General features: G+C 40.5%; 1 protein-coding gene across 4 annotated transcripts in view; it reads left to right on the top strand.

Moving 5' to 3' along the window:
• The window catches only part of PATJ (PATJ crumbs cell polarity complex component), a 288,430-nt gene that overhangs the window by 92,704 nt on the left and 178,670 nt on the right, over positions 1-17,056 (top strand). For all 4 annotated transcript variants that reach the window (XM_029618990.1, XM_029618989.1, XM_029618987.1 and 1 more), the window contains 2 exons: positions 9,663-9,872; positions 16,092-16,193. In XM_029618990.1, coding sequence (XP_029474850.1) covers positions 9,663-9,872; positions 16,092-16,193 — 312 coding nt within the window. The remainder of the gene's footprint in view (positions 1-9,662; positions 9,873-16,091; positions 16,194-17,056) is intronic.

Genomic DNA, 17,056 nt, shown 5'->3' with positions numbered 1-17,056 from the left:
ACATAGAATGTAAAAAAGAAAAAGAAAAAAATCGAAAAGCATAAAATCCTGAATGTTGATACCAATGATTACAAAAAAGGGGTTTTTGCGTTAAACCACTCCTCAATACTTTGGTTAACGCTGAGTATATTTGATACTTTTGAAGTGAGTACCCTCTGATAAACTCTGAGAGGCTCAAATATCATATGAGGTATCACATTCTATAAAAACAGCTATTATTTATGATGTTCGTATGAGTTTATTATTTTGCTTAATACATCATAATTGTACAGTTTCTGTTTGCAACTCTTTACGAATAGTGCCATCTTTTCTCCCGAAAGTGGTGTCCACCTTCCATGTTAATCAGTCTATTGAGCTACTGACTTTTCCGAATTTGGCAGCCTCTGAGTTTAATGCTCATGAGCTTCGGTTATTGGACGTCCGTAGAGCCTTTACTTCGCTATCTTAAAGTCACAAATGGTTTTAGGCGATCTGATCATCTTTTGTTTTGTGGAGTGGTCCAAGAAGGGGTCTCAAGCTTCCAAGACTACCATTGCCAGATGGCTTAAGGAGGCTATTGCCTCCGCTTACATTCTCAATGGGAAGCCAGTTCAGAAGGCTTGAGGGTCCGTTCCACTCTATCTCAGGCAGCCTCTTGGGCAGAGGCTCACTTGGTATCGCCACAAGATTTGTAGAGCAGCAACTTGGAAGTCTCTGCACACTTTTGCAAGACATTATCGGCTGGATATGGCGGATCAGGAGTCTCTGTCTTTTGGCAAAAGCATATTACGAGCGGGACTCTCCAGGTCCCACCCTGTTTAGGAAGCTTTGGTACATCCCAGAAGTCTGGACTGATCCGGGTACGTACAGGGAAAGGAAAGTTTGGTTCTTACCTGATAATTTTTGTTCTGTAGTACCACGGATCAGTCCAGAACCCACTCAAGTATTAAGGAGGGTGGAGAGTCATCCGTTCAACTGTTGTAATTACAGCCATCAGAGTTTTTTTTATCAAGTTTATATTCAAATATTTTTTTATGGTGTTTTTTGCATTTAGCTTTGGTACAGATCAATACTGAAGAACTGCAGGTGGCATCAGTGTATATAAAGCAGTGTCAGTTTTACTTTCTCTGTCTCCGCCTGCTGGCACGGATGAATAAACCAGGAGTCTGGACTGATCCGTGGTACTACAGGAACGAAAATTATCAGGTAAGAACCAAATTTTCCTCTCTGCGAAGAGGTTTTCTGCAAGGCTCCAGACCTAAGAGTTCCAGTTATTGAACAAATGGATGCATGTTTTGACTGTGCCAACTGGCCAGACTATGAATTTGCCATTACAATTACTGGATGATAGGTTATAATAGTTCTGAAAACACACACATTCTCAAGTAAAGAAACACATTCACAGTAAAATTATAATATCATTGTATGCTAGTAGCATAATATCTTATATTGTTTTCTGTATAAAATAATGCTAAACAATTAAATGGATAACTTGGAGAACCTGGAGTTAGGTGGATAATTTATGAGTTAGAGGGATAACTTGTGAGTTATCCCTCTAAATGGCTTTAATATTGACCTCGCTGGTCTTTCATATTCAAGATTGCAGAGTTATGAAGATGATGACTAGTTTTCAGTGTTTTGAGGGAGCAAATGTTACTTCTATAGGTTCACCAAATGTTGGCTTTTTTAATGTTCAGTGCCCTCTCTTGAACACTGGAAAAATATTGTTAAGAAATGAGTCAGCATTTACAGTTCTGTTGCTTTCCCATCAACTTGATGGATCGATCCAGCCTTCCTTAAGTATGATTTGCTTTTGGCTTCCTTTCTTCCTTTTGCTATGAGAAAGGAAAAACAAAAGAACCTTGAAATATTTTTCAAAGGTTGTTTTGGGTTTGGTTTTTTTTTTTTTTAGTCATTTTGGAAATGTTATTTGCCATCATATATAACTGAGTCACCTTGTCAGGTTGTGGAAGCCCCTGCAATAGAAATCCCACACCAGGACTGGTGTCTCAATGCTGGTTTATTGTTAAGCAGGGCAATAATAGTAACGTGAGGCACTGCGGGTGCAAATCAACAGCTGCAGAAACTCGCAGTTGGGGTGAAGCTCGATTCATAATTTCCTAATTTATGTTACCTCCAGTTGAATTCATCAACTAAATTATCTAGTTTTCTGTTTGTTATATGTTGATTGTTGATTGTTATTTGTAAAGGCCATGCCTATCTATACCTTGGTTCTAAGTTATCTGTAAACCGACACGATGTGCAAACGGTTGTCGGTATATAAAACCTTTTAAATAAATAAATTAAATTCCAGTCCAACTCTTGTTTCCACGGTAGTTTCTCCTCCTTGACAAACACTGTCAGTTCTGGAAGCACAAGTTTTACTCACGCACTTGACACGGAGGTGTCCTGGGTACTCTTTCTGGCTGTGAGGGCCGGTGAGAAGTCTCCTCTCCAGACTTCCCCTCAGTACTACTCTGTGGCTGACACAGACTACCCCACTAACAGCCTTCTCTGCTTTTTCTCCCCCCCCCCCCCCACCCCCAGTCTCACAGTAGCAAAGTAAATGACTGCAGATAAAAGATCACAATGGTCCCGTCCGATCCGCCCGGTAGGGATTGCCTCTTTTAAATGCAGCGAGCGTTCGCATGCCACGACGACAGCCCATTGGCCAGGAGACCTGTATAATTCTGCTGGTGCCGCAGTGCTCAGCATTAAGGCCTGGACTGCGGGGGCCAGACCGCGTTTCGTCTTCTGACGCTGAAAGATTAATTTCCCCTCATTTTACCTGATGACTCTGTTTAAGATGGAGTGAGTTTGACAGCACCACAAGGCTGCAACAAAAGCTAATTATTGAAATGGAAGCAGAGCGATTGAAGGGAATCTTCCCAAACTTTTTAATAATAAAATTAATTGTTGCGTTCGGTTAATGTGTTAGGCATCTTTGATTTATCCGCTGGTTATTAGTGCAGAGCATGTAATCTGAATTTAGAGAGAGATTAAAATGGAACTTGAATACGGGTGAATGCTAAAGCTGTACTATTAGAAGGAAAAGTGATTTTCCCTCGTCTTTTTGGGAGAGCTGTGTGATAGGAATAAATAATTTTCTTCCCTGGAAGTGCTGTAATGTCCTGCTTGTTTTTATGAGTGGGTAGGGTCTCTTCAATCTTTGAGCTTTCCGGAGGGGGCTCCACAGGAGAGTCCAAGGACAGCCAGGAACGTAGCACGTGATAGAAGTGCACAGTTAAGAAAATACCAGCTTTAAAAATTATTTTCCTTTATAACTGAAAAATACTAAAAGGCTTAGTACAACTTGGTAGCCCGGTGAATCCATTCTTACCTTAGTAAAAACTTTGAATAATAATGTGTGTTGTAGAGGTTTAATTTGAACCCGGTTTCCAGATTTTTGGGATGTGCTCTGATTGGACCTCTTCCTGCAGATTCCATCACATGGCGTAGTGGCTTTCAAGAATGGGCTTATCGTAGCTTATTTACTATGGAGAACGATTCACCTGTGTGTGTATGGTGTTAGATTTTTCATGCATGTGAGAAGTTCAAGCACATCACCTCAGCAATACTGAAACAAGTCTAGAATTGCATGGCAACTTCAAAGAGCATATTTTGACTCCGTGACCTATATATATATGTATTAGTTCCTCTCTATGGGTGTTTTTACAGTCGCTGTGTGGTAGAGGAGGGGAAAAGGCATGGCTGCGTAGAGAAGACTGGTACAGTATATGGCAAGGCGGGTTTGTGTGTGTGCGTTTGGCTGGTGGATGGGGTATTTGTACTGTGTCTCTGCGGAGGAGTATGTGTGGTTTGTCTGCACACGTGGAAGGGTGTGGAGCTTTGTCTGTGGGAGGATTGCAGTAAGTAGGGGTGTGGGGGTTTGGCATACTCTTTACCTCCTGTTCCCCCTTCTCTTCGTCTTTCCACCTCTGCATCTCTCTTTCCCTGCTACCCTATCCTACCCATCAGGCATTGCACCGCATGGGCTCCTTTTCATCATTGGGCACACAAGGCTTGCACTTTGAGTGTCCACCACCGATCTGGCACCAGTGGTGATGGAGGTGGTGGTGATTGTTGAGTTTATCAGAATTGGGGTGGATTGGCCCGATAGTTAATTTGAAGGGGAGGGGGCACAAGACTGTAGGGTGCCTAATAACCTTGCATCGGTCCCTATTCCTGGAGCATTCAGGAGACATCTTGGCGTGTTTGCAATCCTAAGTGTGACCAGTAAGCTGCACAGGTAGCAACTTAAGGCACGTTATTTTTGTATTTTATAACGTTCATTGTCAAATATCGATATGCATACATTGTGCACGATTCTTGGATTTCGTTTTGGAAACCAGCTGTGTGAGTATGGCGCATTTAATCTGTGAGTGAGTTAGGATAGCACATTTATTTTATTTTAGGTAGGAGGTTAAATGTTTATAATTCTGCAAATCAGAGTCTTGTCACAGAATTCTGTAATCTGAATCTAAAAAAGTAGATTTGTATCAGCTGTTCAGCTATTTTCTTATGACAGTGGAGCAGCCTTAATCACAATCCTGCCCTCCCCCACCAACTATATTACAGTTCCTTGCCCTGGATTTGATTTTGGTGATTTGTTGAATGAATGCGAGCATAGCAAAATGGTTTAAACCGAGAGTGGAGGAGCAGTCTAGTGGTTGGAGCAGAAGGCTGCGAACCAGGGAAGCGAGGGTTGAAATCCAGCTGATCTTAGGCAAGTCACCAACGTCCAAAGCCTCAGGTACAAACTTAGGGCCTGATTTACTAAGACTTTTCTCCCATTCTGTGACTGGGGGAAAAATGCTTAGTGAATGAGGCCCTTAGTTGAAAGTTTTCTGGGGACAGGGAAGTATCTGCTTTGAAATGTCACAAAAGGTGGAATATAAATAAATAAAGTGATGTATTAAAAACAAAAAAAAGGCAATAAAATATTAAATATTAACAGTTTTCAACATCATCGGGAAAGGAGATGTGACATCTACTCCCAGGCTGCAGTCTGGTGCGTCATGGAAGACTGAGAGGATGTAACTGTATAATCTGATCTAAAATGTTTTCCCCATATTCAAGATGTTATGTGACTCCTCCTTGTTATGCAATTCAGTTAATATAAAGAGACGTATCTGTTTACTCGTTATGTCATCAATTAACCATATTATAGCATAATTCACTATAAGATTATTGAAACTGTTTATTTCATTATTTCTGATGTTGCTTTCTCTGGGCTGTAAATGCACCTGGGATGCACCATATTGTAAAAGTGAAATAATGCTGCTTAAATGGGTTTATACTGAACATCACTGCTAGAAGGACTCTTCTTCATCTTAGCTGGAGTACATGTTGATGTTGCTTCCAGTCTTGAATCTGTCTTGATACCTTTTAAAGGACCAACAAAGATTATGTAGTGAATGAGCTCGGGAGAACTCACAGGTGTCGTCTTCACCGACGAGGCCTGTGAGGTCTTGAAATCTCATGTACTGTAATATCTTTTTTGTTGGCCCTTTTAGGAAGGTATCTCAACCTACAAGGATTCCAGTTTTCTTCAGAACTAATATGGTGGTTCTCATGCTACATAAAGTCTTGAAAAATGTTATGCTGCTAGAGTCTTCAGTAGCGCCTGAGTTGACAGCGGTTGTTTAACTTGTTCCTCCCTGGTATCTAAGCATTAGGCATTCTTATTTTACCTTTGCATAGCACTGGTAGTGTGCCCAGTGCTTTTCATGCTAAGTCTAACTATGTCAGAACATGGTTAAAATACTGTGGCTCAGCTCGCTAAAATGTATTCCCAATCAGCTATTTTCTTATTTCAGAGAACAGGTCTGTACAACATGAACAATCATTACAAGTTGTTTTTTTTTTTTAATGTCTCCAAATTAGCTAATTTTGCACATAGCTTGACAGAAATGAAACTCACTCATCAGCCAGGGTAATGCTGAATCTGATCTCGGTCTCAGATTTACTGCCAGTGCCCTTCGTAATATTTGCATTGTGCCAAAGGGAACTTCTTTCTATAAAATGTTTTCTTGCCTCAAACTTTATTTTTAATGTGTTGGAATGGGAATGTCCGAGGTGATCACAACTTTATTCTCTGTACAGTTCTGTCGTGGTCATTGTCCCAGTGCTTTTCTGGTACAGTGAGGTTACAGTGCTTGCACAACTTCCAGAGGATGAGCCGTGCCACCTCATTATGCCTTGTTTTTTTTTTTGTTTGTTTTAATCCTAGGCCTGCCTAGTGGGCTCAAGTGATAGGTACTGCGCACGGCCATACGGAGGACTTGAGTTTGATTCCTGGCTCGGCCAAGGCTAGGGGTGCTGTGGAAGTAGTGCTCACGGCCCCGGTGAGGAGGAAGCACCAGTCGCACAGTGCACCTAGAGGCCAGACTTAGGCTTGTAGGCTGGCTTATGCAGGGAGCCACCGTTTGTGTGGCCCTCTTGCTGCGATGACAGGATTAAGTTTGAAGGGGGAAGTGTATAAAAATAGGGGGGAAATGGGTGGTTGCCAAAGAAAACTCATGGCTAGCCGATTGAGCAGGAAGTGCAAAGGAGTAAGAGGAGACTGCCAAGCCTTAAAACTGTTTATTTCAATTTCTGTGTCACCCGATTTTCAATAGAAACCCTGGGCAATGTACAGTAATTCAGCATCAATATTTACAACAGAAGAACAGACAAACATAAAAGTAAAAATTAAATGTTCAGATGTTCAAAAATCCTGGTTTTACCTGATTTTCTGAAGTCCATGCAATCCTTACAGAGTCGCATCTCTTTAGTTAGAATTTTATTGGGAAGGGGGGGGGGGGGGGGGTAGGGATGCCAGAGAAAAAGGTCCCTTTCAGTGTCTCAACAGATTTAGTCTCACCAGTTCAAATAACTCATTTTGTATTGCTCCAATCTGTCAACTTTGTAGTGATTTATCTTTTGGAGACCATGAACCAGTGCTGAAACTGAACGGGTTCCTCTCTTATAACTTATATCCTAAGCCCTCTAGGACAGCAGTTTTCCTTACTGGCTGTGTGCATTTGCTTGGCTTATGTTCATCATTCATTCTTTATGCCACTGCTGATTTCTCTTCCCGCTCCAGCAGTGGATGCTTTTGACGTCCATCCCTTATTTTAAGAGAGCAGGTCTGCTGTTTTTGTAAAGGATCATTTTGGGGTCGATTTTTAAGATCTGCGCGTGCACATGGGACACGCCAATTTCACAACATGTGTGCGCAGGAACTTCCCTATACCCCCTGTCTAACCTGCCTTCCTTTTCCCCTCTCCTCCCCAACCCCTACCTGTTAGATTTTAAAAAAATGTTTTGCATTACTGCTCCTTTGGAGCAGCAGTAGACTCTGTGCGGCTGCTGGCGAGTGATTCCCGCCCCTTTTGCAGGACCCGGCACTTCTGCGCGTAATGGGGGTCACGCGCATTGCTGGGCCAGTTGTAAAATATGCGCGCAAGGCCCGGCCACGTGCGTAACCCCCCCTGGTTTTTAACAAGCGTGGCCCTTTTAAAATAGGGCCGTAAGTGCATAGTGTTAGACAAGACAAATTTCGTAGCTAAAGGTAAGATGGCAGTGTTTGTGCTGCTTACTGCTTTGAAAATTAATTCCCGTTTTGGAATGTGCAACCTTTTGTGTAGAAAATCATTACAGGTTGATTCACAGCAGCCTGTGACAGTCAACGGCTCCTTTGAAGGGAAGGACTATTGATGAAATGTTTGTATAGGTGCAGATTATACTGTTCTCTGTTGGTGCAATAGCTCCCTCTGCTTGAAAACCACATTGTAATTGCCGCTCAGCGGCGTGAGGCTCCTTTTGTATTTGTCAGATTTATTTACTTATTTTCAGCAGCTGTGGGGGGGTTTTTTTGCTTTTTTTTTTTTTTTTTTAAATCGCTATATGTCGAATTTAATTTACACACAGAGATTACTTTGCTAGAGTAGGGAGAGTATGAAAAATGCCTCTAAGAAAGCGTAACATAAGGTGTTCACTCGAGAAGTCTCCAGGTCTTTTTATTCATTGTTGAAAACATTTTACACCAGCCCGTGAAAGAGCTGAGCTAAAACTGCCCTGTTTGTGAGCGGGGTTTTTTTTTTCCCCCTCCTGTGTGAATTTGGAGGTTTTAAATCCGTGCTGAGTTTACTTGGACCATGATCTCAAATTAAGCTGAAAAGCATTTAGGTTCAGCAAGCTATTAAACCACCTGGGGAACTTCCCTTCTTTTTTTTTTTTTTTCAATTATATATTTATTGATTTTTTTCAAATGTATACAGAAAAAGTAAATACATATTCCATAGTATAATTACTAGATAACACTTTCGAGTATATTCAATCTAATTTATAATATAATCAAAATAATTTTTGCAAACAACATCTGTAAGAAAACCAGAGGCATAATAACTAAAGGGAGATTATTACAATCAAATTTTAAGCAAAATTGTGCATTGTATTTCCTGCATTTAAGGAACTTCCCTTCTTATCACTTTCACAAAATAAGAGTCGTGGCTGTAAACTTCTTTACCGTCACTTTCTGAGTGGGGGGCCTTCTTTCCCGCAGCCTTCAGAGGGAAGGAAGTCGGGGGGTCCTTCTGTCTCCTCCCCAGTTTCTCCATCCCTTATCTTTCTCTACTGATCCACTCCCGGCATCCCCTCCCCTCTTGTTTCTGGACCACCTCTGCTAGCTCTGGCAGAAGGTGCCGGGCCAGCCACTGAAATCCAGTGACAGCAGGGCTCGAATACGTGCACGCGGTGCCAGGCCTCCCGCCTCGGGCAGCCAATTTCCAACTTGCAGGCAAGGGGGGAAATGCCAGCCAGATAAAGGGGGGGGGGGGGGGAAAGCAGGCAACGGCAGGAGGAGGCTGCCAGCGCCCCCCCCCCCCCCCTTCCCCAAGCCCGGCGGCAGGCAGTGGCCCCCGGGAACGTGGATGAAATGACAACGCTCTGCTTTTGAATGGCCCCCTCTGCCCCGAATGGCTCTCGCCAGCTGCTCGTGCACGTTCACCATGGCTGTCGGCGCCGGGCTCCTGCCAGGCGAAAGAGGGTGCCCAAATGTCATGGCTGGACCCTGGCGGCAATGAGAGGAAAGAGGAGTAATTGTGAAATCGAAGTGGCACAGGCACGGCGTGGTTTTGAAAGGGCTCTATTGTTCTGCCTGGTTAAAAAAAATAAAAAAAAAATGAAAACCATGGGGATAGCAGGATTGGAAATGACTCTGACACTGGGGGCTTATGTACATAAGGGGGCGGGGGGAATAGAAAGGATTTCAGACAAGAGAAATGGAGATAAAGTATGAAACTTGATTTCTTCTTCATGCTCACTCCCCTCCTAGTTGCTAGCAAACTGGGCTGCCAGCCTTAAAATATTGCTGTGAATGAAACCTCTCACTGTTAATATTTCAGCTATTTTTGTGTGCGCCTGTGTGTTGGTTTTTTTTTTTTTTTAAATCTGTATTTAAAACTTGAACCTATCCGATCTGGATTTACCTTTGCCAGGGGGGGTCCAGGTTCTGTGGAATTCTGCACATTCCCTAAACATTTTGGGGAGGCGATAGGTTAAATGATTAGGCAATGAGAAAATGCAGTCTTCAGCACGGTTCTCTGGCTTAGCAGCAGGGCACGGCACGAGGTTATCTGTCTCTGCGCTGGGAAAAGTGTAACCGTGTTTGTTTGTTTGGTTTCTGGCTCCCTCTTCAGGATCCCTTAGATCCCGCACGGACCGTGATTGTGATTCGCTCTCTGGTAGCAGGTGGAGTGGCTGAGAACACGGGCGAGATACTGCCCGGCGACCGCCTGCTGTTTGTGGGTGACAGTTCTTTGGAAGATGCCACTTTAGAAGAAGCCGTGCAGGTCCTGAAATCCGTGCCGCCCGGCAGAACTCGCCTGGGCATCTGCAAACCTCTGGTGGTAAGAGCTGCTTTTGATCTGTGATCGCAGTCCTAAAAAAGTCACTTCTAAATAGCGGGTTGTGGCAACGAATATTGGAGTTTTGCTGAGCTATGAAGAGGTGAGGGGGGGTGGGGGGTGAGTGATATGTATTTTTCTGCATCTTTTTTTTGCTCAGTTGGCCTGTGCACGGTGAAATGCAGAGCCTGATGCGGCTACCGCACGTGGTATGCCCAAAACATCTTGCACGTTTGTTTTATTTTTTAGTTATTTCAAGTAAAATGTATATATTTTCTTTTATATTTATTTATTTAAAGTCTTTTCTATACCATTAGTACGCTTACTCCAAACTTTAGTACATTCTAACAGGTGCCATTAAGTTTCGGTTACATTAAATCATAAAATACATACAAATGTTTAGTGATGTAGGTTCTGGCCAGGTGTACCTAGAAGGCACTTTTACAGGTCAAAAAAATAACATTTACTGTGTTATATTATTACATTCATTGTGTATTTATTTATTTATTTACTTGCTTACTTAAAATCTTTTCTATACCATCGCTAAGTTAAATACCATTGCAACGGTTTACATGAAGGCACATAATTTAATGTAGGTGGATGCGTACTATGGTACATTTTAATAGGTGCCAAAAAGGGTTCGGTTACAATATATCGTTAAAGACAATTTGTTTAATGAAGTAGGTCATGACCAGGTGTACCTCTAGGGTAACATTCACGGTTAAAATTCATATTCGTAGTGTTTACAATTACGTTTGTTTTGATGTAAAGTTTCTAAGCTATTATAATGTACATTTTTGGAATAGTGTGCTTTGCGCCGGTGCTCTCCTGTTTATTCCTGTATGTTTTCTATTTCCCAGTCTCTCTATAAAATGCTTGTTTAAAAAGCCATGCCTTTAGACTTCTCTTGAATGTTTTGGGGTCTCTCTGTAATCTGGTCTCCAGAGGCATTGTGTTCCAGAGTGTGGGTCCTGCTAAAGACAATTCCCTTTCTCTTACCTGGGTTAGTCTCGTTGTCTTGACTGAGGGAATGGTTAAGAGAGCTTTGTTTGCTGAATGGAGATTCCTGTGTGGTACGTGTACCCGTAGTGCAGTGTTTAGCCAGTCTGCTTATTCATCATGTATTAGTTTATGTATGGTGCATAGTGCTTTGTATTTTATTCTTTGCTCTATGGGTAGCCAGTGAAGTTTGGCCAGAGTTTGTTATATGGTCTCTTCTTTTTGCAGTTAGTATTCTCGCTGCTGTGTTTTGTAGAATTTGAAGTGGTCTTATTGTTGTATTTGGGAGTCCTAGAGAAAGTGCATTACAGTAATCGGTACTGGAGAAAACTAGTACCTGAAGCACTGTTCTGAAATCTGCAGGAGTTAGTAACGGTTTAAATTTTCTGAGGATCATGAGTTTGGCATAGCCGCCTTTTACTTTTAGCGATATGTGTTGTTTTAGATTAATTTCGGGGTCCATTATTATTCCAAGGTTCCTTACTTTTTCTGCTAGTTCTATTTTCTGGTTGTTTTTGAGTATAATTGGGGTTTGAATAATTTTGATATTTTTTTCTTTCTAAGTGTAGAAATTCCATTTTTTCAATATTGATCACTAGTTCCATTCGGTTTAAAAGTTGTTTTATGATGTCTAGGTACATGTTAGCTAGGTTTAATGTTGTTTCTATTGTGTCGTTGATTGGTAGAATTAATTGAATATCATCTGCATAGATGTAATGTATGATTCCTAATCCTGCTAGTAGATGGCATAATGGAAACATGTATATGTTAAAAAGGGTTGCAGATAAGGCTGATCCCTGCGGTACACCTGTTTCAAGATTGAATTTGTCTGATAGTGTGTTGTTGATCTGAACTTGAAAGAACCTATTTTTTAGATATGAGCTGAACCAGTTTATTGTTTCGTTGTGTAGTCATTGTGTATCTGTGATACCTAGTGGCCAGACTCAGGATCCATTTTAGCTGGGCTCTGGAGGGAACTCTGATTTAGACTGGGTAATCAATTTTGCCAAAAGCAATCTTCTGCCATCCCAGTCTCTGGAATGATTCCAATACAAAGAGAGTGGCCTAGTTTATCCAACAAATAAATTCTTTACTAGAGGAGCCTCCCTGAGTTTGGGAATACCTTCAACTGCTAGGTGCAATGACTGCAACTCTGCCATTTTCAAGAGCCAATAAGTGATCTCTACAGAATTCTCTTCTTTCACATTGGTCATATCAATCTCAAAATTATGAGTGTTGCATACATCTCCCCTTTCTGGTGAGGAGGAATCTTGTTTCATGGTCAAAAACACAGAACCTAATAAAGGGTGCAATTCTGGAACCACCATCATGGATATTAGTCACCACAGATGTGATTCTAACCAGATTGGGAGCGCATTGTCAAAATCAGGTTGATCAGGAACGCTGGTCTCAGAGAGAAGCTTCATGGTCAATCAGTAGATTAGAAATCAGAGCAATATGGTTAGCATTAAATCACTGTCTACCCATGCTGAAGGGAAAGGCAGTGAGAGTTCTTTGCGCCAATGCAACTGCAGTGGCATATGTAAACAAATGATGAGAACACAGACACAGGGAGTATCTGAGGAGACAAATCTCCTGTTTCTTTGAGCAGACAGAAATCAACAAATCAACACATTGCCAGACAGGAAAACATACAAGCTGATTTCCTCAGCAGAAGTACTCTGAGTCCAGTCAGGTAGGAGTTCAGTCAAGAGTACTTTCAGAAGATAAGTGAATTGGGGCACTTCACAGATGGATCTTATGACGATTCGCAAAACCACCAAAGTTCATCAATTTTTCATTTGACACACACAATTTGGAAACAAAGGGGATAGATGCCCTGGTCCAGTTTTGGCCAAAAGAAGGAAGTCAATGTAAGTCTTTCCTCTATGGCCATTGATAGAATGGACATTTAGAAAAATAGAGAAGGAAAAAGCATGGGTTCTAGTAGCACCGAATTGGCCAGGAAGACCGTGATATGCAGATCTGAGGAGGATACGAATTAATAACCTGTACGGTTTTCCAGCTCCCAACGGCTCTTGATTCAGGGGCTGATATTAATGGAAGGCCTGTCTCCATTTTATCTTATGGCTTGGTACTTGAGAGGTCAACATAAAAATAAAATAAATAAATAAATAAACATTTCAAAGAAAAGGTTACCCTTTCTCAGTGATTTCCATTCAACTAAAAGCTAGAAAGAATTCAACATCACTAGCATATGTACATGTGTGGAATTTGAGACGCATTGCAAAAAATGTTTAGTATTTCCTTGGCAGACAGATATATCAAATATTTTAACTTTTCTTCAACAAGGTTTAGAAAAGGGCTTAGTTCTAAATACCTTAAAGGTTCATGCTGCAGGGGTAGAGTTAAAAGGGGTCACTGTCGCATTCCATCCAGAAATCGCTCGTTTTCTGCGTGGGGTTAAGAGATTATATCCCCCATTTAGAGCAGTTGTACCATTAGTATCAAGTCCATTTGAACCTTTGAAGCATGCATCTATCAAAGATCTTTCTTTAAAGGTGGTTTTTCCAGTTGCTGTAACTTCAGCAAGATGTATTTCTGAGATTCAGGCACTATCTTGTAAAAATTCTTTCTTAAACTTTACTTCAGATTTCATTTACTATTCATCCAGTTATTTCTTTCTGGTCAAAGGTGTTTTCTAGTTTCCATCTAACTCAGACTATTTCACTGCCAGTTTTTTCTAAAGAAGGATGTGAAGGAAAAAATGTCTTCAAGGTATCTGAATGTACAACAGATTCTTCTTCCAAGATATTTAGAAGTCAATAATTCTTTTTGAAAACAGACAAGTTTATCTTATTTGGAGGGCTATGCAAGGGTGAAGTAGCATCTAAAGCTACCTTAACAAGAAGGATTAAAGAAACGATTGCTTCAGTTTATATGCTGAGGGGATGTTAGGCTCCAGAGATTATCAGAGCCCGTTCCATAGAAGCACAATTTTCCTCTTGGACATTTTGTAAAGCTGCCATTTGGCCTTCATTCCATTCATTTACTAAGTATTATAAATTGGATGTTCTCACAAAAGAAGATGCTGCTTTTGGAACAAGCATGCTCAGAGCAGGCCTTTCATCCTTTTCTCCTAGTTTAGTTGGGCTTTGGCACTTCTCAGTCATTGTGGACTGATAGCATGATGAAAAAGGAGACATTTATACTTACCTGTTAACAGGATTAAAGGAAAGGAAATTAATTCAGTCTGGAGAAGTGCACCTGGGAAGATAAGACCTTAATGTTTGTGGGAAAATCGTTAGTTATCGAGAACATTATCTTAAAAATGTATCTAAAAATAAAAATATTATTCTCTCTCGGTTAATTTCATTGCTTTTTCATTTTGAAGAGGATCTACATTTTTTCTTAATTACTTTAAAAAGGAATTTACAAGATTTAGATTAATCTCACCTTTGCAATTATTACCTGCTTTGTCACGGAAATACTGGCTTTGACCGATCTGTACCTCATAAGTGGTGGTGATGTCACAGAAAAAGTCATGTGCTCTGCCTCTGGTGTTGGAAGGAGCAAATAACCCAATTGTGTAACAGGACTAAAGGAAATAAGATTAACAGGTAAGTTTAAATTTATCTGTACAAATAAGGGAAATTCCCCTGGTTAGTGGTGAACAAAGGTTCATTGTGGAGTAGCCCAACAGAGGTGGTAAATCCAAAGGAGTCAAAGGAAACTGCTAGGCCAGAGAAAAAGAAGCCCCTTCAATATTGTGTTTGGGACTCGCGTAAGAAACACAAGATAAGTAAAAGGTTTGCAGTAAAAGTTTGTAGAAGAGAGGCGTTTCAAAGAGAGAGTCATTCACGGTCGCAGTTTCGCTTTTGAATTTTGCCCTTAAAATTAGAGAGAAATAAATGACTGTTGATGAGACGGGTAGCCCTGTGAGTGCAGTTTAATGCACCGTGCTAAATGAGTTCATTTATCTCTCACAATAAAGATGTGGTGTTTTGCATACCCTAAAGAGAAAATAATTATCCAGGTATGGTTTATTTTGGAAAAATATCACTAACATAGCATTTTCTGTAATGATAGATAAACTCAGAAGACTGAAAATTAAGAAACAATGTGCAGTATTGACCATTGGTCATGCTGGTTTAAATCTGTTATAATTTTTAAGAACACTTTTTTTTTTTAATGAGGTGTGTCCTAAACCTTTGGGAAACCTCTGAGAAATGCACTATTGTCCACAATTTAGAGAACTCAATACATTTTTTTAAAATGTTTTTCTTAATTGTTCTTTCTGCGTGCAGTCAGAGAGCTCCGAATACTTGACTAAATGGTGTTGGCTTCTTGGAAGACTGATCCGGTAGAAGAAGTCTGCATTTATTTTTGGATAGAAATGTCATTCACTGATTGCTACCACAAGTAGCTTGGGCAGGCCAGGCTGTGCCACAGCCTTGCTGCTTTCTTTGCACCTTTCCCTCACACACCCCAAAGAAAATTATGAAAACAAATGTGCAAACCAGTGAAGTATTTTCCATAAGATACAGAACAGCAGATATAAACTCTCCGTTCCCTATTATCTGTCCACTTAACATAATTTTCCCCTGCATCCTCCCCTCATCCCTGCCCCACCCCCCTTTGCTGTGGCCAGAACGCAGCTTCTCTCCTACACTGCTCTATTGAGAAGTCTTCCTGTTGCTTTTTTTTTTTTTTTATCACAATATCAACTTATACCTTTAGGGTGATTGCAGCAGGGGGCTCTCTCTGATCCAGCACACATGTGTGATTCATATTAACTCCTTATTTCAATGCATATTTGTATTCACATGTACTTGATACACACTGTGGGTGCTAAGCGATTCAGTATAATTAAATTTAAATGTGGAATGATTTAGATTTTTTAAGACCTCATAGTGTAATAATTGCCCGAGTGTTTCTGTTCTAGTCTAGTCTAGTCCAAGTTTTACAGGTAGTTATCTCTAGGTCATCCCGTATTTTGCATGTGAACCCATACTGGAGAAATCCAGTTTCATCCAGACCCAAATGTTTTTGGAGTTAATCCCTTACTCCCTGAAGTATATATGTGGTCTTGTGTTTCCTTGTTAACAATTGGTGAGCAGTCCTGTTCCAGTTCCAACTTCTGTTACGTGAGCATTTTGTCTTGAAGCAGAAAAGCTTTGGTATGTTTAACCACAAAGAATTCTCCGTCCCCTCCGTAGCTAAAGAAAGTACTGTGTTGAGTGTTTAAACATTACTTTTTAGGGTGAAACTAAGGACGATAAGAGCCCATACCTTACTTATGAAAATGACGTGGAAGACATTTGTGAATCCTCAAAACCGATAGAAATACTTGAAGCCTCAAAGGTATTTTGTTTTAATGTCCTGAATTGCTGTGATTTATGTAATGTTTGTTTTGCAGGTATAAACGGGGGGTACAGGTCTTTGTAAAGAGGACCCCAGATAGCTGACCGAAGAGAATGTAGAGCCACTAAGTGGGTACTTGGGTTATATGTTGCTTGGTAGATCTGGACTATTTAAAGCTCATTGTGATGACTAATGGAAGCCTGAGTGGGTTAAAATACTCTTAGTATTTATACAGCAATGGGAAATATTGCTCCTGGTTACAAAACTAGCAGCAAAAAGCATGCATTAAGCATCAGTAACATAATCCCAAAATAATATATGTAATGCACACTTCATTATTTTGTCAGAAGTGTCAAGACTGCCCTAAATATTTATTACGTGTTGCTCGTGATCCACGAAGACTTATTAGTACTTCCAATGAATTTTTATTGAATATTGTTTTAAATAATAATGGATGGTATGAATTGTTTAATTTTGAGTAGCATGTAGAATGTGTTGCCATTTATGTATTGAAAATAATATAAAACTGCTTAAGATTTATGTGCAGCACAGTAAATTATTATGCAACATTTTGTTAAACTTATGGCCCAATTTACTAAGAAATGTTTTCCCCATAAAAATAGAATGGGGGGAATAATGCCTTTCTAAATCAGGCCATAGCGAGTCTATATAGTGATCAGAGGTTAATTTTATCTTTATTAAATTGCACTATTTGAATTATATATGCCTTAGTTGTTCTCTATCACTTTAAATTTTCACTCTGAGCCTGATTCTTCAAGGTCTTTTCCCATATACACTGGTTAGGAAAAATAAGCCTTAGTGAGTCAGGACCTGCAAGTCTTATTTGAAGAAACAACCATGTC

This window comes from Rhinatrema bivittatum, chromosome 10 (assembly GCF_901001135.1).
Source record: "Rhinatrema bivittatum chromosome 10, aRhiBiv1.1, whole genome shotgun sequence".
NCBI lineage: Eukaryota > Metazoa > Chordata > Amphibia > Gymnophiona > Rhinatrematidae > Rhinatrema > Rhinatrema bivittatum.
Note: the sequence above shows the minus strand (reverse complement) of the source record. Positions and strands in the feature narration are given on the sequence as shown.